We start from the raw sequence: 16,962 nt of genomic DNA, 5'->3' as shown, positions 1-16,962 counted from the left end.
TGCTGTGGTTGCAGTGTTATCGCGTCGCTGTACTTGCAAGCGCTGTAATTACGCCATCACCTGCGAGTTGTACCCGCAAGTGCTGTAATCACAGTATTAACCGCAGTCGCTGTACTTGCAAGCGCTGCGATTACGGCATCAACTGCGGCGGTTGTACGTGCCAGGGCTGTAATGACAGTGTGAAATCACAGGGCTACAGTCACTTGACAAAAGTGACGATTCAGTTTTGGTGGCGCCACTCCTACAAATTGAATCGACATTTTTGCCACCCCAGCTTACTTGCAGTAGCCGTGCTTGCAAGCCGTAGGCCATTTGCCGCATCGCACTGCCCGCCATGAATGCCTCTGGTAAAGACGCTTGTAGGGAGGCACGAGAAACATGCCGCACATGCACCTGCAAGCACCTACTGCACCGCCGTCCAGACGAGCATCGCGCATGCTTGCACTCGAAAGTACGGTTGCATGTGCTGCACACACCTACCGGTACTGGTAAGCAAGTACAACACAGTACAGTGCAGTACAGCACAGTACAGCACGGCACAGCACAGCGCAGCACAGCACAGCACAGCACAGCACAGCACAGCACAGCACAGCACAGTACAGTACAGTACATTACAGTACAGTACAGTACAGCACAGTACAGCACAGTACAGCACGGCACAGCACAGCACGGCACAGCGCAGCACAGCACAGAACAGCACAGAACAGCACGGCACAGCACAGCACTTTGGCAATCAATTAATGCCGGCCAAGTACTCCGTGGTGCATGCCGATTGCATCTCCGAAAATCTCGTCGACGGGCTTGCTCGGTGCCGCGCAAGTGGAGTGCTTGCGAATGGAGAGACGAGTCCGTCAAGGTGCGCTGCCGTCATTGACAAGCGCAGGCATGGAGTGCGAGTACTTGCGGTGCCTACAGTGGCTGTGATGCTCCTACAGCAGCTGTGATGCTCCTACAGTGGCTGTGATGCTCGTTCGTTCCAGGGCATGCTTGCTGGGTCTCGGCACCCGCGCCATGCCAGCAGCTCGACCCTCGATGCATGCACTTTTCCCACATCAATCAGGGAACTTGTGCAACCCGAGGGTGCTCGGCATGAATGATTACTGCACACCCAAGCAGTACACGGCTCCAGGATTTTGCGCCGGCGGGCAGGTCGCATATTATACTTACGTACAAGCAAGTAGAGCTAGCCATCAGGTGCTCCGCACTAGGTGCTAGTGCGGCCGCTTGACAAAAGTGACGATTCAGCTTCGGCGGCGATGCTCCCACAAACTGAATCGACATTTTTGCCACCCCACCGTAGGCACGAGGCACGAGGCACCACTTACTAGTAGGCACTGTAATTACAGTGGGTGCTGTAGGTGCCGCGATTGCTGCAGGTGCCGCGATTGCTGTAGGTGCTGCGATGACTGTAGGTGCTGCGATGACTATAGGTGCTGTAATTGCGGTGGGTGCTGCGACTACTGTGGGTGCTGTAATTACTGCAGGTGCTGCGGTTGCTGTGGCTGCTGCGATTGCTGAAGGTGCTGCGATGACTGTAGGTGCTGTAGTTGCTGTAGGTGCTGTGGTTACTGTGGGTGCTGCAGTTACTGTGGGTGCTGCGATTACTGTGGGTGCTGCAATTACTGTGGGTGCCGTAATTACTGTGGGTGCTGTGCTTGCTGTGGGTGCTGCGATTGCAACCATTACCTGTAACTACCTAGTAGATATAGCGAGCCAAATATTACTCACCACCGCTGCACTCCGTAACTGTGCTGTGCATGTACAGTAAATACATATCCACCTGTGCTCCGTACGAGTTCTTGCTCTTGCGTTGCATGTCTTGTTCACGACCTGGCGTCGCCGCAGTTGCATGTGGACGTATTTGCATGCATCTTCACCAATGTGCTTGCACCTGTACTTGACTTGTGGGTGAGTATCATTGCAGCACAGCACTTTGCTTGTGCTGTATTGTTACAGTACAGCACTTTACTTGTGGGGGAGTATTATTACGGCACAGTACTTGTGAGTATTATTACAGCGCAGTACTTGTGAGTGGGTATCACAGCACTTGTGAGTGAGTATTACAGCACTTGTGAGTGAGTATTACAGCACTTGTGAGTGAGTATTATACAGCACTTGTGAGTGAGTATTATACAGCACTTGTGAGTGAGCATTATTACAGCACAATGTTTGTGAGTGAGCATCATTGCAGCACGGTGCTTTGCTTGCGGGTGACTGTTATTGAGTACTTTGCTTGTGGTGGAGTGTTATTACAGCACGGCACTTTACTTGCGGGGGGGTATTATTACAGCGCAGTGCTTGTGAGTGAGCATTATTACAGCACAGTACTTGTGAGTGGGTATTATTACAGCACAGTACTCTACTTGTGAGTGAGTATTATCACAGTGCTTTGCTTCGAGTATTATTACAGCACTTATCTTCGAGTATTATTGCAGTACTTTGCTTGTGAGTTTGCTTGTGAGTATGTTACAGTACAGTACTTTGCTTGTGAGTATGTTACAGTACAGCACTTTGCTTGTGAGTATGTTACAGTACAACACTTTGCTTGTGAGTATTATTACAGTACTTGCTAGTATTATTACAGCACCCTGCTAGTATTATTACAGCACCCTGCTAGTATTCTTACAGCACCCTGCTTCGAGTATTATTACAGCACCTTCAGAGTGCTTGTACCCACCATTGCCGACATCCATGTGCGCACTCTTTTACGTCATCGGTATTATCAATGCAAATACTTGCAGTGCTCCGGCATGGACAAAAGTGGCCATTCAACTGTGGTTGCGATGCAAATACTTGCAGAGTGCTCCGTCATGGACAAAAGTGACGATTCAACTTTGGTCGCGATGCCACCCCTATCGCCCATGGCGGAGCACGACGGCGTGCCGCTGTGCCGTGCTTGGCTGGGCAGAGCACTGCAAGTACAGCGCTTGCACGTACCGGCATCCGCACTAATTAGTAACTGTTACAGCGCACTCGCACCCAACTGCAGTGCCGTGGCTGGCAGGTGAGCAGCACACACTTGTGATATAGTTGTGCTCGCGGCACCCAAATGTGCCGCTTGGCTGTGCTACGATACTTGCTCCGTTCTGCGGCTTGCATTTACGGTCATTATTGCTTTCCTCCACCTGCTTGGCTGTGCCTGTACCGTGGGCATCCTTGCTAGGTGCAACCGCTGTGCTTGCTTGTGCCTGCGCCGCAGCGTACGCCGTTCAGGGCAGGCAATCCTCCTCCCTCCCACGTGCCGTTGGCTTCCTTTGTACAATGCGCTCGTACGTAATCGGTGACAAGCTTTCATCTGCATTGACTCGGTCCGCCGAGGTGCCAGTATCTGCAGCTGCTCCCTGCTGGACGAGTCTTGCCCGAGGTCGGCGGCCACGGTGTGCTGCGTGCGTGCCGGCCGTCATTCGCACTGTACCGTGCCTGCACAAACCTCGACTTCCTCGGTGGATGAATAATCAACAAAGGCACGGTGCGTGGCGCACGCCGTACTGTGCACCTGCCAGCAGTCCTCGACCCCGTCGTCCCCTCCCTCTTCCTCCTCGCACCACCCAAACTCCTTCTCGCCAACAACAACCGCCCGACCCTGTTCCCTTCCTCGTCGGCACCCGAGCACGCGGCGTGCAATGGCTCCTCACTCGTCGGTCCTTTCCTTGGCCTTGCTGCTCTTGCAATGGACGGCCGTCGCCTTGGCCGTTCTGCCGACGCAAATCGAACCCAAGGTCCTCTTCATCGTCACCTCCAAGACTCCGACGCAGATCTGGGCCGCCGGCGGGCTTCGTCCCGACGGCTTGGACGACGGCACCATTAAGGATTTCGTGAAAGGGGGCAAGAACCTCCCCTACGCCGAGGCGACGGGCGATCGGGAGTTTGCCGAAGCCGTTCAGCGCAAGACGCCCGGATCGGTTCTCGTCAAGGTCAGGGCCGCCGGCAACGCCGTCAAGGTTGTCGAATCGCTTTCGTGGGACCCCGACTTTCTCCAGAGACACAAGCCGGCCGTCCCGGACTGGTGGGTCTTCCTCCTCGGCGCCGTCACGGCCCAGATAATAGACTACACCCAGGCGGACGGGACGGTGGTGAAGAATGCCTTTTACGACGCGACGCTCGACAATGCCGAGCCGGGCGGCGCGAATTGGGTTCTCGGAGGGCAACCCCCCGACAGATACATGAACTTTGGAGCCTATGTGCACCAATGGATGGACGCACGGGCGCAGCGGGCGTTGGGATGGACGGGCAAGACGCCGTTGATACGCCCGCCGCCCGAGATGAAAAAGTACGACGAGGCGAGGAAGCTGGGCAAGATGACGGACAACCAGTACGTCATCAACGCCGTCGACATGGTCACGGCCTTGGGCACCGGCCTCGCTCTCGGCGCCGGCACGACGACGGTCGGCCTCATGGCGGCAAAGGCCGCCCTCGCACCCGCCGGCGCCGGCGCCGTGGGCTCTGCCGCCGCCGCAGGCCATGCCGCCGCGGGCGCCGCCGCGGGCTCTGCTGGCGTCGCCGGCGGCGCGGCCGAGGCCGGATTGAGTGGTGGTGCCGTGAGATGGTCTTATTCGGAATCCATCAACTCGGATACGGCGAGATTGATCGCCTCGGACGCGGAAGAAGAGCAAGAAGCCGCGAGTGCGTCTCGTTCGAGTTCGTCGCAAAGTTTCAAGTCGGCATCCACAGTCATGACGGAACTTTCTGCCGAGCTGGACGGTGCCCAAGTGGCAACCGAAGGCATCGCCGACAACCTGCAGGCGGTGGCCGAGTATCTGGTGGATCACGGCTCCGACGACCTGCAGGCCGTGGCCGAGTATCTGGTGGATTACGGCCCCGACAACTACGTCGCCGCGCCGGATGCTCCCACCACCCTCTTGGTGGCGGAGCGCCGCCCTCATAACGTCGTCCCCTCCAGTCCCATGGCGATGGTGAGGAGACTGTTCAAACCGGTTCGCGAAAAGGTAAGAAACCGCCGACGAGAGGTGAACAAGGTCGACAGGCGGAGCGAGGAGGATCAAGCCAGGTTGAATGCCGAGGAATTGGCCGTGGTTGGAGAAGTTTTGGAGCAGATCATGGTGGAGGGTGTTCGTTTCTCCTTTAAGCAGGCACCCGGCGCCATGGGGCTGTAGGGAGGGAGGGAGGGAGGGAGGGAGGGAGGGAGGGAGGGATGGATGGATGGATGGATGGATGGATGGATGGATGGATGGATGGATGGATGGATGGATGGATGGATGGATGGGTGGATGGGTGGGTGGATGGATGGGTGGGTGGGTGGATGGATGGATGGATGAAGGGAGATATGGATGGATGAATCGATGGATGGATGAAGAGAGATATGGATGGATGAATCGATGGATGGATGAATCGATGGATGGATGAATCGATGGATGGATGAATCGATGGATGGATGAATCGATGGATGGATGGATGGATGGATGAATCGATAAATCGATAAATCGATCAATTGATCAATCGATAAATCTATCAATCGATAAATCGATAAATCCATATTCGAAACACCCTGCACCCCGCCAGTGCCTAGACGGCCCGAGCTGAGCGGCCACTTTTCAGCTCCGGTGCATGAATCAACACTGCCTCGTAGCATTCGCCGCCATGCGGACGCACCGGCGCTCGACTCAGACGTTGTCCGACTAGACCATCGGAACGGAGCCGGCATGCCCGCGGTGGAATGTTAATCCGCCCGAGGGTCCGCATCGGCGCCGTCGGCCACTCAGCCGGTCGGACCTTTTGCCGGCCCCACCGACGCCCCCCGACCGGCGCGGCTCCGAGGCCGGCGCAGAAGCGAGGCACCCATGTCTCGCGCGCGACAAGGTGCGCGTACGGGTGCGTGGAAAACGTAGGGAAAGCGGTGCTTGTTCAAGGTCACGGTCCTGTGCCATGTGCGCGCGCGCCCGTGAAGATACGCGCAAATACCACGTAGCACAGCCTACGTGCGTCAATGCATGACAATGCACCCTCTCCGCGCCGCTACCACGCCCACGCCGTACCATTAGACAGCTATTACGTCCTCCTTTCGTCAGCCTACCAGCCCCTCGCTTCTCTCCCACTTGACGACGTTCGACCATAAAGTTCATCCAGGCGTCCATGCCGCTCGCATACCGCATCCACCGCGTATGCCATGGTTCCTTTCCAACCGGATCAGGATGTCGTCGACACCTATCCTACGTACCGCCTGAGCGAGAAGGATCGGGGCATCACCGCGCAATGCGTCGAGAAGCTCCTGAACGGCTGCAACAAGCTATGGGGCGGCATCGTGGGCACCTGCAAGGAGGCCGTGCGTGCTACTCTGCAATCATCTACCGCGTGCGACTTCTAACAGGCGATAGTGCGAGCATTGCATCGCCGATCTCCGGCCCATCCATACTTGGATATACCAGAGCAACACGTGCTTTGCTGCAAAGTACGTTTTGCCTTGACGCGAAAACGTTTGCCGTCATGGAGACGCTGACAGCAGCGGCAAAGGTCATGCCATTGCTCCTTTGAGGAATTGTCGTCGGGAAAAGTTTCGCACCTAACGCTAGGTGAAGAAGTAATCGACGGAATGGTGTATTTGAACAAGCCCGTCTTTTCCTAGGCGTACACCCACTGACTTGGGCAATGATTGCCACTCGTCACTTGAGATTATTGCTTGAGATTATTGCCACTCCTCACTTGAGATTATTGTCACTCCTCACTTGAGAATTATTGCGGCATGTTGCAACATGCAGTGCCAGTTCTATATATCCGTCCATTTCCTACATCTGGATTGAATGCAATCCGTCCATTCGTCTTTTCTATACGGACTCGTTGCCGTCATCGAGACGCAGCAGCAGAGGCAATGGGACATGCCATTGGGCCTTGGAAATTTCTCATCTCCCCCGGAGAAGAATTAATCGATGGACTGGTGCATTTAATAAGCCCGTCTTTTCCTAGGAAAAGCGTACACTTTCACTCGCCACTTGGCAATTCTTTTGCATACGACCTTGACGCAACGTGCGGCGCCCGTTCTTATATATCCGTCCATTTCCTACATCTATTGAATGCAATCCGTCTGTTTCTACATTGACACGTTGCCGTCATGCAAACGACGCAGCCAAGCGCAGCGGACGGCGGGAACCGCGGCATGAGCCGAGGTGCGAAGACCAGCCCGCGCGTCTTGAGCGTCACAATCCATGGCTCGGGCAGCATTTCCAGGTCCAGGGGACGAAAAAGTGACTATTTTCGAGTCTTGGCGACCTCGTTTGAAACATGTTGATACGTAAGTGCACATGTAGGTGGGTGTAGAACGTGACAGAGTAAATACTTGTCTACGGAGTAGTCCAGGGGTAAATCCTATCCGTACTTGCACTCTGTCACATGCTTTCTTGTGAGCTTGGTGTATTGAAGTTTACGTACAGTACGGAGTAATTATACGGAATGTATTCCGTAGATGCATGTACAGGTACATTAGGTATGATATGTGATGTGTAGTTATTGTATAATAGGGACTGGTATTATTAGACACCGTCATCGCCGCGCCTCGGTATGCTCGTACAAGGACTAGCCCTAATCCTATTTGCCATGATGCAAGGATGGTCAAAATGCGCATCGGTGTACCCCGGCCCTTACAATACTTGCATGTTATTCGAGCTCCGGTTCGCGAGGTGCGCTGTATCCGCGAGGATCCGCTGCTTACTTGCACGGCACGAGAGGTCGGCCGCTCCCCTCGCTATAAACACTCAAGTATGCGCTTCGGACCCCCCCTCTTCTCGATATCCTACGCATGCACCCGTACGCCGGCGAAAACCACAAGATTCCGATCCAGCTAGAGGAATACTCGCATGTCGAGGCTCGGTGCGAGGCAAAGTTGACGTCAGTTCAGTCTCGAGAATCGGAGCATATCTCCGAGCTTAACAATCAATTCTCGCCGCCATTTCTTTGGAGCCCTTGCTCGTTTATTTCCATCGCCTTGCGTCCCTCCGAACCATGAGCCTCCTTCGACCCTCGGCAGCGCTCGCGTACCTAGCATGCACAGTCCTCGCCTTGATCCCTCGACCAGAACATATTCCGGATCCGCACTACAAGGATTGGCCCCTTGAGCCCGAAGATCTGGTCGGTCGGCTGTGCGTTGATAAAATGGCAGCGGCTTGCCTCGACGGTCAAGGGTGCGAATCGGCGGTACGTGTTTGCACTTTTGATCAGCAACATGGTTTCTAACAAGCGACGCCAGTGCAAGGTTTGTCTCGACGACCTCCCCAAGGGGCCGGAAATGTCCAAAGCACAATGCAGCTGGTCAATCATCACTCCCTCGTAAGTTTCCTTTTACGAGAGACCGATGGCCATGATGGAGAGTTGCTAATCGTCGCAAGGTATTGCACGTGCCGCTTCTTGGACAGAACCGCGAGGCTCTATACATATCTGGAGCTGGGTCTGGTGGCCATGGATGAAACGGTTTTCAAAAACAAGCCTGTCTGGTCCGAGTCCGACATGGGGGGGTGGATCAACAATATGCCATAGTCTTGCTGTATAGCTCGATGATGAATAGTTCACAATAATGAGGCAGAGCGGGGTGGCTGCGTTTTTACACGAGCGTACGGAGCAATAATACTCATCCCCTAGTAATACTGCGGGCGTCAAACTTACGTACTCGCATAGATGTATTACACAATCGATACAAAGGGCTCGCGAGCACGTCCCCGACGTAATATTTATTCAAGTGCATGCATCTATGCACCCCGATACGAGCACTCCGTCCTCTGCTCCGTCGAGGGGCATCCCTTGGACGACTTGCATCGAATATACGGCTCTCGTCCCGGTCATCCGCGAGCGTCGTGCTGCTCGCTTCGAGCCCGCTCGTGTCACGGCGACTCTCGGCAGGACGTGCGAGGGCGCGCGGTCTGAAGGCACCATGTTCCATTACCTCGGCGCCCGCCGCACATGCTCAGTACATGTCGGTTTATTTAGGGGTCAGTATTCCATGGCGTACCATGGATAGACTCGCAAGTAATGTGTGCATTTATCGCATTAATTATACTGACGCTAGGAAATTGTCAGATTAATCCGGAGGAAGCGTGCAAGGGTTGAGGCAGGCCCGCTTCGACGCTGATTTACATGATAATAATCCTGGCAAGTAATTCCTGACAGCTAGCTAATGAGATTGGGGATTGATTTATGTGACATGCACTCTTCAATCACGGAACGGATAGAAAGGACGAGAGGCACCTCGGCTGAGAGTGAAAATTCACCATGCCACACATGCGAGGGTTTATCCGTCGTTGGTGCCGTCTTTTCATGACGGGCGAGCCGGCGGCTGCCACGCTCCGGTGCGGATTCGCGTGCTGCGCTCCGTATACCTTTGCCGTCGTAGCGCGCCGGTGCATGTCCGCCGGCCCTCAAAATCACTCACTTCGTGAAGGAGACGACGAGAACAAGGTTCTGGCCGATGAAGCATGCACTCGAGCGCAGGGCCTCGCCGGCCGGTGCCGACCCGCTCCGTTGCCCGGTCTCCTGGGCGTCCCTTTCGGCATCGGTCCCGCGGTTGCTGCAAGGAAGCGAGGGAATGGTACGATGTTAACGTGGACCGTGCTATAGAGCACGAATAATTTGCCTACTATTATTGCGTGCGCGGTCCGTAGCACACTCCCTCGATGCATCCACTCAGGGGTCAAGGGTACGCCTGCACGCGCGCCATTAGCACCAAGTACTTGAATGCGTACCTGTACTCCGTACCTTGGCGACAATAATGATGGTCATGGTACCGCATGCTTGCTGCCTGCGGTTGTGACGTGGCGCGCACCCAACTCGGCGGACTGAGCTGGCAAGCCGTCGTGGACGTCGGTTCGCGAAGCACCGCTGGTTCGACTCGGGGACAGCGTACGCCGACGGCGCAACATCGAACGGAGACGGGTGCCCGGTGGAATACCATGGCGAGCGTCGGTGGCAGCAACCGAAGGAGTCCAATCCATCATCCGTCAGCCAAACGACATGGGCATCTCTACCACGGACGACTGGAATAGCAAGCGGAATGCCATGGCTTGCGTCGGCGACAACAGCACAAGATGGTGCCGTATCCATCAGCCAGTCTGCCAGTATATGTGTACTACGAATGACTAGCATAGCAAGCACAAGGCCATGGCCTGCGACTGTAACGCCAACAGAGGATGGATGTCGTGTAATCAGCAAATCTGCCAGTATATTTGCATCACGGATGGCTGACACAGCCTAACCCTAACCCTAGGGCAATCTGCAGGTATATTTGCACTACGGATGACTGGTATAGAAGGCCATGGCCTGCGTCGGTGACGCCAACAGAGGATGGACGTCGTGTCATCAGCCAATCTGCAGGTGTGTCTGCACCACAGATGACTGGCATAAAGGCTTGCATCGGTGACACCAATAGAAGATGGATGTATCCATCAGCCAATCTGCAGGTATATCTGCACCACAGATGACTGGCGTAAAACCCCATGGCCTGCGTCGGTGACACCAACTGAAAGCCATGGTCCGTCACCACCCTCTACATGTGCCACGGATCACTGGAATGGCGCTTATGAAGCACAAGATACGGCCGTCGTCGAGCGAATCTTCCTGGACGGCTCGTGTGGGCCCGAGATACCCACGACGCATCCGTCGATGCTCTGGCCCATCGGCAACGCGAGCCGGCGGCCAACCATTTCGCGGCTTCCGTCGAAATCCTGCCAACTCGGGCGACGGCAAGCCAGGGGGGAATGGAGGGAAACGCCGCGAACGGGGGGCCGGACAGGGGACGACGGGCCGTCGGCCAATCGGGGCGTCGCCGGGCCCTCCGGCGGAATGCGGGGCGGCGACGCTTGTGGATTCCGGCGTCGGGGCACGCCGCGCATGACGTAGACTCCGTGCTCCGGAAGCGCTCGCGGCGATGAAGGTACCTGTACCCGCTGCTGCGCGTGCGTCGCGGGCACGCACCAAGTACCAGTACATGCGCGGCACGTCGGCGGGCGCATGTGATCCGCTCCTCCGTCCGTCGGCCGGACTGGGATATTCAGACGGCTTTCGGCTTGCCTAGACGGTCAAACGCATGCTTTGGGCGTCGGGCGGGCGCCGAACGCAGAGGCGGGATGCAATGGAGGGCACGCAAAGGATGTCTTTGCTTGACATGAGATGACTGATGACCACCTTGCCGTCCTCGTTCTCGTCCTCGTCCTCGCCGTCATCGTCATCCTCATCCTCGCCGTCCGCTTCGTCGCCTCGTCCTCGCCCTTGTCATCCTCCTCGTCACCGCGCAGCCCAGCCAGCCCTTGCTCCTCACACCCCTCGCCATGGGCAAACAATTGTTTGTCCTCGGGGCCCTCTGCGGCCTCGCCCAGGTCCCCCTCGGCCTCGCCGACGTGCCCGACCGGGACTGCTTCGTCGGCTCGCCGCCGCTCTGCAACAACTCGCTCGCGTCGGACACGGCGTGCCGCGGCCTCGAGGTGACGACCATTGACGGCTGGAAACGCATGGACTGCGACTACGTCGTCTACAACGTGCCGACCGAGGCGCGCGACACCAAGAAATGGATCGTCATCCACTCGGGCGGCTGCGACACCAACACGGGCGAGATTGGCGACTTTTTCGCCGTCAGCCTCGGCCTCAACCTCTTTGGCCTGCGGCCCTGCGGCGGCTTCGCCGACAGCCTCTGCGCCTCGCGTCACGACTACAGCCAGTGCAACGCCTTTCACATCTCCTGGTACATGCCCCAGCTGCATCCAACCTATGCGCCGTGAGTTTCGTCCTCTGCCTGCTCTACTCTTCTCTGCTCTGCCACCCTCCGCGCTGATGCCTCCCCCCCCCAGCTACGGCATCGGCTTCAACCCGCCCGCCCTCGTCGACATCTTCCACACGCCCGACACGCACATGATCTTCCTGCACGAGTACGGGTCGACCAACGAGACGTACAACTGGTTCCCCGCCAACGGCTGCAACGCGACGAGCGCGCCCCTCTACATGTGCCTCGCCGGCATCGACCCCGACTACGACAGCAAGTTTGCCGCCATCAAGCGGACGCTCGAGACGGCCTTTAGCCTCGCGCCGGGCTTCCCCTGCAAGCTCGAGGTCATCAACACCATGCCCTACTCGCAGCCGCAGGACGCGTCCGTGCCCTGCACCGGCATCCTCCGCGAGTACAACGACCCGGCCAAGGTCGGCGGCGACGCAAAGGCCGCGTCCAACTGGGCCTGGGAGATGCCGGGCTTCATGACGCAGGCCATCCAGCTCGCGACCGAGGTGGATCCGAACGGGCCGCTCGTCGCCGCCTTTGGCCGGGCCATCAACATTGCGCTGTGCCAGACCTTTGACAACGCCAAGGCCCTGAGCTGCTGCGACGGCGACACGCTCAACTAGCCGACGCTCGCCGCGCCGCCTTTGGCCGGGCCATCAACGTTGCCCTGTGCCAGACCTTTGACAATGACAAGGCCCTGAGCTGCTGCGATGGCGACACGCTCAACTAGCCGACGCATGTCGCCCTCGCCTCTCCTCCATTCGTTTTTTTGTTTCTCTCCTTGGCTTTCCCCTCTCGCGGCGGCGATGCGGACGGCAAGGAAGCGGCCGTCGTCCTGGGCACCGACCGATGTTGCTTGGCCGCCGCGCTGGCCGATGACGACGGATGACGGCGAATCGTGACGCATCATTCGAGATGCGGGTAGGGTAGCCTGACGGGCATTGCTGGCGGCGCCTCTGCTTCTTGTCGCCTCGCGCGGTGTTGAAAACCACACGCAGAATCTAGTAATGGTAATGGTAATCGTGGGACTTCTAACCTACACGCAGAATCTAGTAATGGTAATGGTAATCGAGCGCCTTTGCCCGGCATTGCTGGCGGCGCCTCTGCTTCTCGCCGCCTCGCGCGGTGTAGTATCTAGTAATGGTCATGGTAATCGTGCGTCTTTGCCCCGTCATGGCTGGCATTGCTGGCGGCGCCTCTGCTTCTTGTCGACTCGCGCGGTGTTGAAAACCACACGCAGAATCTAGTAATGGTAATGGTAATCGAGCGTCTTTGCCCCGGCATTGCTGGCGGCGCCTCTGATTCTTGTCGCCTCGCGCAGTGTCGAAACCTACACGCAGAATCTAGTAATGGTCATGGTAATCGTGCGTCTTTGCCCCGTCATGACCGGCATTGCTGGCGGCGCCTCTGCTTCTTGTCGCCTCGCGCGGTGTCGAAACCTACACGCAGAATCTAGTAGTAATAATGGTAATCGTGCGTCGTTGCCCCGTCATGACTGCCATTACCGGCGGGGCCTCTGCTTTTGTCGACTCGCGCGGTGTTGAAAACCACACGCAGAATCTAGCAATAGTAACGATAACCGTGCGTCTCTGCCTCGTCATGACCGCCATCGCGTGCAGGTGCCGCACACGCACACGTACCTACGCCCAGAGGCCTCGGTCGTCCAGCGGCGAGCCGGTCTTGCCTCCCGACGGCGCACATTGCCCTGGCGGCGACGGACGGAGCCGAAAACCCGACCGAGGACGGGGCTTCAAGACGTCGGGACACGTGGTTCGTCGCTCACCCTTTCGACGACTCGATTCGCTTTCCGATGCACCGACAGCGACGGACGGGACCGAGCAGCGGACCGAGCACGGGCCTTGAACACGCCGGGGCGAAAGATTCGACGCTCGCCGACGACTGGGAGATTCGTGAGGTCGCCTCTGACAGGAGCCGGCCGGCAGACGAACCATGGGCGTGCTGCCAGCACGTCGAACGCGTCGGTGGGTTCCGCCGTTTGCAGGCATGTCTCGAGCTCGTCTCTCCGTCCGTTTCGATGGCGTTTATGGCGGTTTGATGTTGAAACAGATGGATGATCCCTGAACGGGTGGAGGAGCGAGAACGGACGTGTGTTGGCAGAGGTTCACCGCTCTGCCAGGAACAAGCACAGATGCGGTCGTGGATGGCAACATGTGCACGTGACAAGTACATGCAATCATAGGCACGTGACAAGTACGTGCAATTCCATGTGCGTGACAAGTGCATGCAATCATAGGTACGTGAAAGTACTTTAGTTGCAATCATAGGTTCATGACAAGTACATGCAATCGTAGGTTCGCGACAAGTACTGCAATCATAGGTACGTGACAAGTGCATGCAATCATAGGTACTGACAAGTACTGTAGATGCATTCATAGGTTCATGACAAGTACATTCAATCATGCCAAGTACATGCAATCATGCCAAGTACATGCAATCATGCCAAGTACATGCAATCATAGGTACCTGACAAGTACACGCAATCCTACGTGCGTAACAAGTACAGGCAATCATAGGTACGTTCACCGCCTGCCTTTCTTTGATTGTCATTTGCGGCGTCCAGGGGAGATGAGCAGGTGCACTTGTACCTGTACTTGGCCATCACATCAGCGCCTTCCAGTCGCTTCCCGCTGGCCCGACGATGCTTCGTTTTCGCATTCGTGCCATGCTCGCAGTGAGCACAAGTTGGCTGTCAGTCCTGGTCCTCGTCCACGTCTGTTTCTGCATGGAACAAAGGACATTTGTGTCTTGTTGTTGTGCTTTTTTGGGCCTTTTTTGCTTCTCTGCTTCTCGGGAACCTACCAGGACGGAGCACCGCCACATACCTAGTAGGTATTATTGCACAACCAACTTGGTTGTGGCTGTTCCTCCGTACCTATACTCGGTACTTGTACCTCATACGGGTACTCGGTACTTGTGCTCCGTCTCTGTACTTGTCGTCGAGTAGGGAGTACATGTACAGTACTTGCATACAATGAGCACAAGTTACTTGTAGGACGACTGTGCTGCCTGTAGTCCGGACGGTGCGCGTGCAGCATGGACGACGGTAGAGTATTATTTATTCCTTGATAAGTAGATATGTGGCAGTCATCGGTCGAGAGTGCATTCCAACGCGGCCACGTTATACTGCCATGATACTGGTTACCATCGTCGTCGCCTAGTCCTTGGCTGCACACGCACTCGCACGTGCACCGTAGATACGGCACAGGACCAACATCCCCCCGCGCAGCGCAGCTACTGCACTGTAGCGCGACAGCATGGCATGAAGCTTGTCCTTGCAAGTAGTCCATCGGCATGGACGTGTACATGTACTTGCTCGCGCCGGCCTGCGCGTGTACCTGTACTTGCTCCCAACTTGGCCAGCAAAATCCCGACGCCCAGGTAGCACGCATGTACCCCGGAGCGCGGAAACACCTAGGCGTGATACCTAGCAGGTACATGTACGCGCAAGCGAGTGCCTGCACCTGTGCCGCGGCTCTCCAGTACGGCAAGGACGACGGGCGAGGAAGAAGCAATCAATACCTACTTACTCCGTACAGCACGGGCCATGCACGAGACCTACAGGTACTTGTGCATGTGCCTGTACAGTAAGAGCAAGTATGTACTTGCATGTACACGCGAGTGCGCACGCGGCAAGCTCGACCCCCTGTACTCCGTGCTCCTTCCCGTCCTGTCGCCCGCACCTTGCCGTTCCGGCCCCGCTCGGCACTGTCATCTGCCACCTGAGCTGCGTACCGGTACATGTCCGGTGCCACACCGAGCACGTTCAAGTACGTACTCGCCACGTACAACGACGCAAGCTGTACTTGCGGATGCCCGCATGCACTTGTACAGGTACACGCGCGTTCTCACAACAGACTCACGACGCCATGTATCTTTACTCACCATGCTCGGTGCGTTGGCCGGTCGGCGAGGTAACTTGCTCGTACCTGTGTACGGGTGAGCGCGCCACACCTCGCACGCAAGCGTGTACCTGTACATGTGCCGACGACAGGTCACTGGCGCTGACGTGCTGCCTGACCAGGCACACACACGTAGGCCAGCCAGACCGGATCACAGTCTAGAAACTCATGACCGATCATCCATCCCCCCACGGACGGCATGATCATCAACAAAAGCATCGTCCCAGCCGTTATTCCGTCCTCTGCATCCGACTGGCCTTTGGAGCACCCTCGCCGTCGCCGGCAGGCTAGCAACAACGCCAACGCCGTCGTCATAGGGTCCCCCCGGCGATGGGTTTACGCCTCCGTTTCCCGTCGGACGGTCCATGTCTGCATGCATCGCCGCTCCCTCCGCCGGGCCACCAGAGCAGTGTATACAGTGTCCCGTCGTGCGCCATGCCCGACCGATCCTGGCGAATCCCCCGCTCACGACGCATGCACCGCCCCTCGCCGCGTACGAGCACCCGCTTGTGCGTCCATCCATCGCCATGTGCCGCGCGGTCGACGACGACGACGATGCTCGGCACCGAGTGCCCTCCACGGCAGCACCCTGGGTCGAGATTGGCCAATGACGCGGCAGGACGAGCAAGGGCCTCGACGGGCCTCGACAGGAGTACTCGACGACACGGGCCCCGACATGAGTACTCGACGACACTGGCCGCGACATGAGTACTCGACGACACGGGCCTCGACATGAGTACTCGACGACACGGGCCGCGACGGCGCAGACACGGCTCGCCAGCCTCGCCCCGAGCACTGCCGGCGTGGGTGTGTGCGCCTTTCCCACCTGCCACGTCCGCACTGCTCGCGTGGCACCGCCATGAATGTCATCGACGGCCGGCCTCGTCCCCGCTCTTGGCCATGCTGGGCTCCACCGTCTTCCACGACCCCCGGCCACACGACGCGTTGGCCATGCACCGGACTGAATGACGGGTTTGTGCATGGCATGCACCTTGCAGGCAAGTACATGGACGAGTGGGAACTAGCCGTAGCATCATGATGCTGGTAGGTGTAGGTGCTAAAGGTGCATAGGTTCGTCCGCCGGTCGTCCGCAAGTGCGTGTGCGGGCACCATCGCTTGTCCATGGACAAACAAGATGAAAAATAAAAATAAAAAAAGGAACAAGTAGATTTCGTGCCGAGATGAAGGTGTCTCACGGTTCATGCAGCCGCAGCATCGTTCCATCGCATGGCAGTTTAAAATGCCCACGCATCACTCCGAACGGTGCCACATGATTTGGAAAGACATGAAACGTGCGAGGACAAGCGAGCCGACGCCACGAGCAAGGATGCACCGGGCCGA

The 16,962-nt window shown here is 57.1% G+C and overlaps 5 protein-coding genes across 5 annotated transcripts; all 5 read left to right on the top strand.

The window, feature by feature from the left end:
* Positions 1 to 3,623: 3,623 nt before the first annotated feature.
* DCS_05770 (uncharacterized protein) lies at positions 3,624 to 5,114 on the top strand (the record flags this gene model as incomplete). The annotated part of the gene is made up of 1 exon (XM_040803071.1): positions 3,624 to 5,114. The coding sequence occupies one exon, from the start codon at positions 3,624 to 3,626 to the stop codon at positions 5,112 to 5,114; it is 1,491 nt and encodes a 496-aa protein (XP_040658104.1).
* Positions 5,115 to 6,124: 1,010 nt separating this feature from the next.
* Positions 6,125 to 6,322, top strand: DCS_05769 (uncharacterized protein; the record flags this gene model as incomplete). Its single annotated transcript, XM_040803070.1, has 1 exon — positions 6,125 to 6,322. The coding sequence occupies one exon, from the start codon at positions 6,125 to 6,127 to the stop codon at positions 6,320 to 6,322; it is 198 nt and encodes a 65-aa protein (XP_040658103.1).
* A 1,628-nt stretch (positions 6,323 to 7,950) lies between these two features.
* On the top strand, positions 7,951 to 8,959 carry DCS_05768 (uncharacterized protein; the record flags this gene model as incomplete). Its single annotated transcript, XM_040803069.1, has 3 exons — positions 7,951 to 8,142; positions 8,195 to 8,274; positions 8,644 to 8,959. The coding sequence occupies 3 exons, from the start codon at positions 7,951 to 7,953 to the stop codon at positions 8,957 to 8,959; spliced, it is 588 nt and encodes a 195-aa protein (XP_040658102.1).
* A 2,302-nt stretch (positions 8,960 to 11,261) lies between these two features.
* Positions 11,262 to 12,324, top strand: DCS_05767 (uncharacterized protein; the record flags this gene model as incomplete). Its single annotated transcript, XM_040803068.1, has 2 exons — positions 11,262 to 11,704; positions 11,778 to 12,324. 2 exons carry the CDS (start codon positions 11,262 to 11,264, stop codon positions 12,322 to 12,324), a joined length of 990 nt encoding a protein of 329 aa, XP_040658101.1.
* An 841-nt stretch (positions 12,325 to 13,165) lies between these two features.
* Positions 13,166 to 13,757, top strand: DCS_05766 (uncharacterized protein; the record flags this gene model as incomplete). The annotated part of the gene is made up of 2 exons (XM_040803067.1): positions 13,166 to 13,471; positions 13,524 to 13,757. The coding sequence occupies 2 exons, from the start codon at positions 13,166 to 13,168 to the stop codon at positions 13,755 to 13,757; spliced, it is 540 nt and encodes a 179-aa protein (XP_040658100.1).
* Positions 13,758 to 16,962: the final 3,205 nt, after the last annotated feature.

The sequence above is a fragment of the Drechmeria coniospora genome, chromosome 02 (assembly GCF_001625195.1).
Source record: "Drechmeria coniospora strain ARSEF 6962 chromosome 02, whole genome shotgun sequence".
NCBI classification, from domain to species: domain Eukaryota; kingdom Fungi; phylum Ascomycota; class Sordariomycetes; order Hypocreales; family Ophiocordycipitaceae; genus Drechmeria; species Drechmeria coniospora.
The sequence above is the reverse complement of the archived record's forward strand: the minus strand, read 5'-3'. Positions and strand labels throughout refer to the sequence as shown.